Here is an 11735-nt window from a genome sequence, read left to right on the forward strand (position 1 = left end):
AGGTACGATCATGATCATAACTCATCTCTCCAGCTTGTCCAAAATAAAATCTCAAAAGAATAGTTTGCATATAAATATCTTAAAAAAAAAAAGGTTAAGATTTTAGTTTGTTCAATTTTACTTGATGAGTACAAAAAGCTCTCTTATCTTTTCGAAATTGACACTTATAGAAAGGATTTTTTTTGCCAAATATAAATATATGTGTGTGTACGAGTTAGATATATATATATATTTCCCTATATATTTGTACGGTTTGAAGTATTAAATTATGTAATTAAAAGTAAACAAAACTAGAATTAGAACTAAACTTAAAAATTGAATTATTTGAGTATCATGGCAGAATAGATCTTAACTGAAAACTTAAATTCCTATATCAAAGCCTTTAAGATCTCTGTGTTGACCAACTATCTTCCATTTCAAATATCAAGATCCACTGGTCAAGATGGGAACCCTTATGTGCAGGAAAATCTTGTGGAGACTTGGGATTTAGAGATTGACATAGTTTTAATATAGCCCTTTTAGCAAAACAGGCATAGAGATTGAGAATGTATCTTGATTTATTACTTAGTAGAATACTTAAAGCTAAATATTTCTCTCACACATCTCTCTCACATGCTGGGCTAGGTCCAAGGCCTTCGTATTTATGGAGAAGTCTTTTTCAATCTATTCCTCTGGTTGAGGAAGGCCTCATGTGGAAAATTGGTGATAGTACTCAGGTTAGAATTTGGAAGGACAAATAGTTGAATAGAGCCTTTACATGCTATCAACAAGGAATAGAATTGATCAAATCTAAGATGAGGTGTTAATCTATGTTGGGCCTTTAAGATCTTATGAAATTTATTCTCAAGCTATTTTGACCAATTAAACACTGGGGTTGAAGATAATTATGAAACATTAAATTGTAGGTCTTTGAGTTTCTTTCCTGAGCCACCAAGCTAAACTTCATGCTATTCAAAGTTGTTATTAAATTTTTAAAAGTTCTATCTGCAGTCATTTTTGTGTACTCTTTATGCACTCCACTAATTTAATTAGCTTATCACTTTTTTTTAATTTAAAATAAATGATCTGGTCAATCACGTTAGTGGAATGCACAAAAAATACGTAAAAGTAACTGTATGTAACAAAAATCTATTATTTTACGTCGACTAGGTTGATTTCACAAAGTCTAGTAAACTTGTCATCTTTATAATTTTTGTTCCAATTTCGACTTAAACTTTACGGAACACATTTACAACTCAATGAACTAAGTTGTGTATACCAATACATTATTTTTACATTAGTATATGTGACATGTTGTATATTATATTATTTTTTTTTTTTTTTTATAACAACAAAGTAAGAATAGTACTCCAGGTGTAGCATGTTTGAAGTTATTGAGATAAATCTATCATTCTCTCATAGTTTTGTTTAAACTTATATCATGATCTTAATAATGCAGAAAACAGAAAAGAAAATTCATGACTATGGACTGAAGTTTGAGAGACAGAGAGATCACTCATGTATGCAGGCTCCAATATTATTCAGATGCATAGGCTTTCTTGAAAAAAGAAGACAGACACCTGGGAAATAAACAAGTTAAGAGCGGCATGATTGAAGTTTTGAAACCTAATGTGTTACAGGGTGTCACTTATTATAAAATTCCTTTGGATATGAAACAGGAGTCTAGTTGCCACAAGTAGCTGTTAAGCTTTTCATAAGCAAGGAAATGGTTATTTTTCTTATTACGAAAGTGTCGTGATTTCCACGCTTACGATAGTGGTAATCTTTTAGAGCGAGGGCGCGGCCAACCATTCAAACTCTCCCTAGAAAAGTATCAAAGAAAGCAGCTTTATGCAACAACACAACGAATGCAAAGTATAAACTTGTAAGCCACTTTATTATTGCATTAGGACTGGGCATTTCAGCCCAGCCGAGATTCTCTCTAGTTTCTACATTTAGGTTGTGGAATATGTGTGTTGTCCTGATTTTTACCACAATATGGCATACTCCATCATCAGGAAATATTTCGGGTCTGTTTACACACTCGCCAATACAGGCGGCACTGATTGATGATCATGTTTGATTAAGAACTTCACCACCACTTTCCTCTCTGGGGAACCTTTTTCCAAGTCGGTTTTGTCAAAAATGGAGTTGGGAGAGAGAATTGAGAAACTGCCAACAAAGGAGAAAGAAATGGAAGAAAGGAATATCGGATGATATCATTCACTCGACTTAGTTGACTAGTACATCTATTTAGACAGGTGTTAGAGCTGTAGCAGCTCTTCACAAACAAACTGACAAACTAACAGTAACAAAACTAGTCAACAATTGATAACACTCTCTAACGATATTAATACAGAGTTGATTGGCAACGAACATCAGGACGCCACCACTGGGAAATTGTATGAGCCTCAAGCAAATCTGAACCAGAAGGTTTATTGTTTGGGTGACTCTCATTAACAATTAGATGTGCAGAAGGAAGGAGATGCGTTGCATCTTTTAAATCTTTCCCAAATACAACATGACTGACTAGATTTCTCGTACTGTTATTTTCTGCTAGTGTCATGGTTTTTCCGGCTCCAACTTTGCGTTCGAAGTAGGCAATATATTCTGCACAAAGAATATCAGCTGGGTTCACAAACAGGTGAGGAGTCCAGCTGGATAACAAAGCCAAATGGTCCTCCATTTGAGGCTTACTAAGTTTTGGAGCAAAGGCAATGAGGCTTGCCTTGACCACACTGTGTACACAGCGGATTCCTTTCTTCACTTTCTTGTCCTCTAGCTGCTCTGTGGGGCAAGATATGAATGGAGGATTAAAAAGATAAGCTTTAGGAAACCATTCCATCTTGTGAATCATCTTCTTTCCAACAAGCAATGCTACAGCTGACCCCAAAGAATGTCCAGCCAACCATACATTTCGAGCTCCATTCGCCTCAACAAAACGCTCAACATAATTCAGGGCAAGTTTAAATTGACTGCTATCTTCAAGTTTGTTAAGTAAGCATTTGATGATTGACTTGATGTCCTTCATCCATGTCTCTAGCGTGAAGAGTGTGCCCCGGAAGGCAATAACATATTCTGGGACGTCTGAATCTACTGATGCGTATTTGCCATTGTATTTATAAATAGCACCGAATATGCACTTGTCATGATCTATGAGAGGTTCATCTAGGTGGAAATTGAAGGAAGTCCACCAAGGTTCAACATTATCTTCTCGATACCTACCAAGGTTCCTCCTCTGGCGGTCCCTTTCTAAGGAGTATACCCCTTGAACTAAGCTGGCAACGACGGATCTCTGGTGATCTGTATTTTTCCTGCAACAAGATTAAAAATAGGCATGTTCATTTGAATTCTCCAGCAGTATTTTAAAATCTAGGTGATGCTAATCCTGTGGAAACAGCTGCTAAAGGTTTGCTCGGTCGTTAATATTGTAGAATTTCAAGAAGCTACGTATCAACTTGTTGAAACAAGAAAATTACGTCAAAGAACAACAAAGACTGATAAGATGCATGTGGTTTCTACTTTGGAAAGTTTTGAAAATTACAATGCTGCAGGTGGGACTGACAAGCCTTCACTTGTATGTCGGTCTCCTCCTCCCTTTGGGAAGCTGAAATTCAATATTGATTGAGCTTAGAAAGTTAATCCAGGCCCTCCTAGATGTGGGGGAGCACTTGGAGACCAACTTATCTTCATGTTTAGCTTTTCTTGTTATCCTCAATCGGAATGGTTTGAGATTTTTGTAATCCCAAATTCTTTTTTTTTTTATATTGAAAAAAATAATCAATAAAATTAGAATTTTGTCTATTTTATTAAAAAAATATATAAATAAATGATATGTTTTCATCGTAATTTCATAATAATTATGACTCACATTTTAGCCAATTCATACAATTAATCATTGCGATAAGGATAACCTCGAATCAATCGACTCTAAAAAGATAAAAAGTACTCAAACTAAAAAAGAAAAGGAAAAAAAAAAAGAAAGAAAAAAAAAAGAGCAATTTAGTGGCAAAATCAGTTCAGTTTTCTTTGAGGATATGGTCTTACCAGTCCATAGCTGTGAGATGTTTAGGTCCTGTCTCGTGAAAAATTTCTTCCTTAAAGCCCATTGTTCCCAACGTCCCTCAACTTCCTCTCTTTCTGATATCCTCTGAAATAATCTGCCAGAGAATCAAAAGATGGATGTTCAGCGTAATTTAATAAGGAAAATGATACTATATAGTTTGAGTTTTTTCTTTTAATTTGATCGTTTATATATTTATTTTTTAAAATTTATGTTAATAGTTAAGAAAATAATTGTTATTGAATTAATATTTTTGTAAAAACAATTAAAAATATTTGAAAAAAGAAAATAAAAAGAAAATATAAATACACTAGAGAACAAGGCCAAGTGGCCAACCATACACACACACACTTGACTTGACGGCATATTAGCACCGTCCGTTTGATAAATATGATTGGCAAACTGGATAAAAATATATAAGTTTTAATTAAGCAAGTACAAACCACTAGACTCTAATATAAATCAATATCCTATCCAACCTTGTGATTATTATTTCTCAAAGGAAAAATCTATATTGATGCTCAATAAATAGCGTAGAACTCATTTGTTTATGCATATGCAACTCTGCCACTTAAAACCCTCTTCCTCTTTTGGATTTGTCGAGTTGTTTCTTTTCTTTTTTCTTTTTTTATTTTTAGAGAAATGTTATAGTTACGAAGTGATTTTATAAAAATAAACTTACAAATTCACGTAATTTCATATGATACGTTAGATCTATTTTACAATAAAAATAATTTTATAATTTGACATACTATATAAATTATGTCAATTTAAAAATTTACTTTTATGAAATTCTTTTATGACCAAGATAGAAGGAGGTGGCAATGAATATTTTCCAAGTTACAGCCTCATAGATGATTAATGTGTAGCTGAAATTCAAGAAAAAATATTTTCCAAGCCAGACCAGTACTGCATGCAACAAGAGAAGTTGAGTAAACTCTTTAAAAAGGTATATAGCAAGAAAACTCTTTTTTGAGAGGTGAACATTTTTGTGTTCCACTAATAGGATTTGTCTAGTTTGTTTTTACTGACAAGATGAAATGAGATGAGTTAAAATTAAAATTAAATGTTGAATAAAATATTATTAAAATATTTTTTTTAATATTATTTTTGTTTTAGAGTTTGACAAAATTAAATTGTTTATTTTATTTTGTATTAGAATTTGAAAAAGTTAAATTGTTTATTTTATTTTGTGTAAAAATTTGAAAAAATTGTAATAATATGATCATGAGATGAGAAGAGTTGTGAAAACAAATGAGACAGAATTTTTGTTCCAACTCTAAGACTTAAAACGAAAGAGATAGATCCATAAAATGAGTCTTACATTATTATGGAGCATATAATATTGTCTAATAAGAAGTTCATTTAAACAGTCATATATGTGGCACCCGAGAAATTCATTTAAACAGCTATAAAATCCGAACAAAAATTCTAGAGAAACTAGATCCCAAAAATACTATCAAGAGAAGGGAATTGCATTCTATAGATTATATGTGAAAGTAGAGAACCATTTCACAACAAAAATATACAGCATATATGAAAATAATCAGAATTACTTATAACTTACTCGATACCAAGTATAAATATATCAGTAAGATCGAAAAAAATCATACAAATAAACTCGAGGGAGCAACAGGAATTAGTCAAGTCGGGCAGCAAAGCACTGAGTGACAAAAATTACCTATGTTATTGGATGTTTGGAATTTGCAGAAGAAGAAGAGGAGGATGAAGATGAAGATAAAGATAAAGATAACACGAGTAATGATGAATAGTCTTCTTCTTATAAATAGGTACAAAACCATCAAACACGTACGTCGTACGCAACTCCGAGATGCAAGTTGTTAGTTGGACTGACCTCGTCATTGGAATATAATCCAATTAAGTTTGAAATTATACCATGAAAAAGAAATTGCAAGTTGTTAGTTGACTGACCTCGTCATTGGAATATAATCCAATTAAGTTTGAAATTATACCATCAAAGAAATTGCAAGTTGTTAGTTGACTGACCTCGTCATTGGAATATACTCCAATTAAGTTTGAAATTATACCATGAAAAAGAAATTAACAAATTGTTAGTTACTTGACAGCTTATTAAGAAATATTAATTACCAATATTTTACTAAAATTTGTTGACCAGCTAAAAAATAAAATTCATCGATCATAAAATAAAGATACGCGTATTGAAGACCAACTATTACTAGACTCCAAGCCTATTGACTCAAGACTAGTTGAAACGGTCTCTATTACGTAAGAGTAGGATATGGTGATCTTGTAAATCAAGTATTTAAATTTTAAATGTTATAGTCATCTTGTGTAAATCAAGTATTTGAATTTTGAATACTTGATAAATAGTCTAACAAAAGCAGTGAGTTAGTTGTTCTATTTTTACCAGTGATGTATATAAACTCATTTGTGTATACGTTCAAAGCAGTGGAAATACACTTTAGTACAATCTCTCTCATTTTTCTATATGGTATCAGATTTAGGGTTCGTTTAGGTAGTGAGAATACTTGAGAAGTGTTGAGAATGTTTGTGAATAGTTATGAGTAGAGATTGAAGTGAGTTTGTGGGTCCTATTGAGAGTATTTTGAGTTGTTTGGATGTATGAAGTATGTTGAGTTGTTGAATTTTAGATAGGTAGTTGAAAAATGTGTGGGTCTCATAAATATTATAGTGATTTTATTTTTAGTAATAAATATTATAGTGATTTTTTAATATTAATAAATATTGTAATGATTTTATTTGATTTTTGTATATAATAATAATAAATATTATAATGATTTTATTTTTATTTATATATAATAGAAATAAATATTATAATAATTTTATTTTTATATATATAATAGTGATAAATATTATAGTAATGTTATTTTTTATTTATATATTGTAGTGATTTTATTTTTTATTTATATACAATATTGAAAAATATTATAGTGATTTGATTTTTTATTTATATATTATTGTCAAGTTGTTTGTTTCAGAAATTAGTTTGGCGTAAGCAGCTGCGTCACATGTTGCTAATTAATTATTATGCGTTATTTATACAGTGAGTTGATATGAATTCAATTTACTTACGCAACCTTATAAATTCCTAACATTTTCCCAAGTAAGATATGGATGCTACGTAGAAAACAAGCTCATTAATACTGGTGCTGATTTTTTCTAGTCATTGCATGTCATCTTCATCACTTTTATTCAAACTTAGTAGAAAACATGCTCATTACTGTTGTTGATGATCTTCTTCACGCCCACAAACTGCCAAGTCAATGCACGACTTGGAAATTAAGCACCTTTACGTATAGACGTTGATATGAACGTCCCATATATAGAAGGTGACCTGCGTCGACCACTATAATTAATATATTGTCACCCGGCCCGATTCGGCCTGGCCGAAAGCTCCTTGCCATTAACATGACAGCGCTATTGCAATAGAAATTTTTAATTTTTATTTCATTTAATCTTAACCCACTGTTCTAACTTCTGAATCATATTTATGATTAATAAAAAACATGCTCATTACTGTTGCTGATGATCTTCTCCCACGCCCACAACCTGCTATAAATATATAGAGAAATACTTTAGGTCTCGAAAATGAGTCTTAAATTTGTGTCTCGAATGATTTTTTTTTTTTTTAACTTAGTGATTAAAGAAGTATTTTTTTAATAATGTGGTAAATTTTTTTATTTTTTTTTTAAAATATTTATAATGATTAAAAAAATACGTAAAAAAAATTTAAAAAAATAAAAAAATACGGAATCTTTATTCAAGACTCATTTTCGGTGACAATGCTCAAATATATAAGTCAATGCACGACTTGGAAATTAAGCACCTTTACGTACGTTGACATGAACGTCCCACACTATAATTAATATATTGTCTTCCGATACGGCCTGGCCGAAAGCTCCTTGACATTAACATGACAGCGCTATTGCAACAGACCTCACACGCATTGCATTATTAAAATCATGTTCCACCAGTACTATTAATTTTACCCAACACTACTTCATCAATATTAATTGTATTCACAGTACGTATTAATTGGCCGATAGACATATATGGCAATTTAGTTTATTAGACAGGAATCGGGATTTATTTTATAAGTTCAGTACAATTGATCTATTTATAATATCGGATTAATCAACTTTCAATAATTTTTTTGAGATCATTGATCAGGAAATTATAAAGTACAGTTTATTTCTGTTTCTGAAAAAATGAATATTAGCATCAATATTGCTAAAAATATATATATAAATAAATCAGCCAAGTTTAAGAAAATGAATCGTGCACCCATGCAGCTCATGATATAGTGAAAATTGTATGTGTCCATTGCTAATTGATAAATAACATACAAATTTGCATAAAGATATAGGGTGGGCTTGGGTACGTACATTAAATTAAGCAGCTCACACAAATATATGCATGTAGGCCTAAATCATGCAATATTACAGAAAGCTCACCATAATTAAACCATAATTAGGAGAGTCTCACAAGGCTCATACACTCACCCACATGAAATCATGATAAGCGTTTGTGTGCTGCATTAATTTGTATTTGGACTTCTAATTGGGTTTCATTATATAAATATTCTCATTTCCTTATTTTAAAAACTTTTCTTTTTCTATTATTCTTGTTTTCATGCAAATTTCTAGTTTTTTTTTTTTAAATATTCCTTTTTAGTGATCATATTTTAGAAAAAATATATATATTGTACTTTCTTAATTGGACAAACCGGAGACAAGAAGAGAGGTGCTTGGGAGTGGAATGAATGACAAGACTTTTACAAATAATTTTAATGGAAGATTAATATGGTTTCATACATATTTTTAAAGTTTTTATTTTATTATTCTTTGCTCAATATGGTAAACATATAAAACTGTATTTAAAAACTAAGGTTGGTGTCTATCGAAACTGGGTTTAATCCAAAAAATATTAATAAGACCATTTAAATAATTGAAAGAGATAACAACAACTATACAGACTCCGACCCCTTCACTTTAATACTCTCAAGGAACTAAACCCATCAATTTTTTTTTCTATAAAGAGTAGTGAAGCCCATTATTGGGGGTTGGGCTTTGAGAGTGAGAGAGAATCAACATGCTTTGAGGTTCTTTTGGTGGGTGGTCTTAGGTTAGTGATGGGCCATCATCAACTGCTAAGGTACGATCATGATCATAATTCATCTCTCCAGTTTGTCCAAAATAAAATCTCAAAAGAATAGTTTGCATATAAATATCTTGAAAAAGGAAAAATTAAGGTTTTGTGTACTCTTTATGCACTTTACCAATTTAATTGGCCTATCACTTTTTTTTAATATAAAATAATTGATCTGGTCAATGGTCAATCACATTAGTAGAATGTACAAAAAATACATAAAAGTAACTGTATGTAGTAGAACTCTATTATTTTACTTCGACTAGGTTGATTTCACAAAGTCTAGTAAACTTGTCATCTTTATAATTTTTGTTCCAATTTCGACTTAAACTTTAAGCAACACATTTACAACTCAATGAACTAAGTTGTGTATACCAATACATTATTTTTACATTAGTATATGTGACATGTATATTATATTATAGTTTTTTTTTTATTATTATTTTATATATCAACAAAGTAAGAATAGTACTCTAGGTTTAGCATGTTTGTTCAATTTTACAGGATGTGTACAAAAAGCTCTCCATCTTTTCGAAATTGACACTTATAGAAAGGATTTGTTTTGCCAAATATAAATATATGTGTGTACGAGTCAAATATATATATATATATATTTCCTTAAAGTAATTCTACATATAACTGTGAAGTACATAAATACTGCATAATCGCTTTAAAAAAGTGTGAGATCCACTTTTGACAAATTAATTTTTTCATGTAGGTCTCATATTTTATTTATTTTTTTCAAAATGATTACACGACGGGTGCACAAATTACGGTTGTAAATATATTTTCTCATTTTCCTATATATTTGTACGGTTTGAAGTATTAAATTATGTAATTAAAAGTAAACAAAACTCCAATTAGAACTAAACTTAAAAATTGAATTATTTGAGTACCATGGCAGAATAGATCTTAACTGAAAACTTAAATTCCTATATCAAAGCCTTTTAAGATCTTTGTGTTGACCAACTATCTTCCATTCCAAATATCAAGATCCACTGGTCAAGATGGGAAACCTTATGTGCAGGAAAATCTTGTGAGGACTTGGGATTTAGAGACGTACACAGTTTTAATATAGCCCTTTTAACAAAACAGACATAGAGATTGAGAATGTATCTTGATTCATAGCTTAGTAGAATACTTAAAGCTAAATATTTTCCTCACACATCTCTCTCACATGCTGGGCTAGGTCCAAGGCCTTTGTATTTATGAAGAAGTCTTTTTCAATCTATTCCTCTGGTTAAGGAAGGCCTCATGTGGAAAATTGGTGATGGTACCCAGGTCAGAATTTGGAAGGACAAATGATTTAATAGAGCCTTTACATGCTATCAACAAGAAACAGAATTGATAAAATCTAAGATGAGGTGTTAATCTATGTTGGGCCTGTACGTAAGATCTAACGAAATTTATTCTCAAGCTATTTTAACCTATTAAACATTAATGGAGTTCGACGATAATTATGATACATTAAATTGTTGTTCTTTGAGTTACTTTCAAGAGCCACCAAGCTAAGGTTCATACTATCCAAAGTTGTTATTAATTTTTAAAAATTCTATGTCCAGTTACTTTTACGTACTCTTTACGTACTCCACTAATTTAATTAGTTATCACTTTTTTTTAATATAAAATAATTGATTTGGCCAATCACATTAGTAGAGTGCACAAAGAGTACGCAAAAGTGACTGTATGTAGCAGAACACTATTATTTTACTTCGACTAGTTTGATTTCACGAAGTCTAGTAAACTTGTCATCTTTATAATTTTTGTTCCAGTTTCGACTTAAACTTTACAGAACACATTTACAACTCAATGAACTAAGTTGTGTATACCAATACATTATTTTTACATTTGTATATGTGACATGTTGTATAATATATTATAGTTTTTTTTTATAACAACAAATAAGAATAGTACTCTGGGTTTAGCATGTTTGAAGTTATTGAGATAAATCTATCATTATCTCAGAGTTTTGTTTATACTTATATCATGATCTTAATAATGCAGAAAACAGAAAAGAAAATTCATGACTATGGACTGAAGTTTGAGAGACACAGAGAGATCACTCACGTATGCAGGCTCCAATATTATTCAGATGCATAGGCTTTCTTGAAAAAAGAAGACAGACACCTGGGAAATAAACAAGTTTAGAGCGGCATGATTGAAGTTTTTGAAACCTAATGTGTTACAGGGTGTCACTATTATAAAATTCCTTTGGTTATGAAATAGGGGTCTAGTTGCCACAAGTAGTTGTTAAGCTTTTCTTTAGGTGTAAAGAGCTCTAAAGCTTTTCATAAGCAAGGAAATGGTTATTTTTCTTATTACGAAAGTGTCGTGATTTCCACGCTTACGATAGTGGTAATCTTTTAGAGCAAGGGCGAGGCCAACCATTCAAACTCTCCCCAGAAAAGTATCAAAGAAAGCAGCTTTATGCAACAACACAATGAATGCAAAGTATAAACTTGTAAGCCACTTTATTATTGCATTAGGACTGGGCATTAAGCTCAGCCGAGATTCTCTCTAGTTTCTACATTTAGGTTGTGGA

At 31.2% G+C, this 11735-nt stretch overlaps 1 protein-coding gene across 2 annotated transcripts; it reads right to left on the bottom strand.

The window, feature by feature from the left end:
- Nucleotides 1-2173: 2173 nt before the first annotated feature.
- LOC109013204 (GDSL esterase/lipase At4g10955-like) lies at nt 2174-5812 on the bottom strand. 2 transcript variants are annotated; one of them, XM_018995204.2, is made up of 4 exons: nt 5724-5812; nt 4027-4139; nt 3524-3586; nt 2174-3293 (listed from the first exon to the last, which is right to left on the bottom strand). In XM_018995204.2, the coding sequence occupies exons 2-4, from the start codon at nt 4086-4088 to the stop codon at nt 2330-2332; spliced, it is 1089 nt and encodes a 362-aa protein (XP_018850749.2). In that variant the 5' UTR covers nt 4089-4139; nt 5724-5812; the 3' UTR covers nt 2174-2329. The 2 variants fall into 2 exon arrangements, with proteins under 2 accessions (XP_018850749.2, XP_018850752.2); XM_018995207.2 differs by lacking the exon at nt 3524-3586.
- Nucleotides 5813-11735: the final 5923 nt, after the last annotated feature.

The sequence above is a fragment of the Juglans regia genome, chromosome 13, assembly GCF_001411555.2.
Source record: "Juglans regia cultivar Chandler chromosome 13, Walnut 2.0, whole genome shotgun sequence".
NCBI lineage: Eukaryota > Viridiplantae > Streptophyta > Magnoliopsida > Fagales > Juglandaceae > Juglans > Juglans regia.

Bases quoted from the DNA above. Each gene is read 5' to 3' on its own strand.
- LOC109013204 (XM_018995204.2), bottom strand. From the start codon at position 4,088: ATGGGCTTTAAGGAAGAAATTTTTCACGAGACAGGACCTAAACATCTC. The intron at 3,587-4,026 runs GTAAGACCATAT...ATTGAATTTCAG, and splicing joins CATCTCACAGCTATGGACTG to CTTCCCAAAGGGAGGAGGAG. The intron at 3,294-3,523 runs GTAATTTTCAAA...ATCTTGTTGCAG, and splicing joins TCAGTCCCACCTGCAGCATT to GAAAAATACAGATCACCAGA.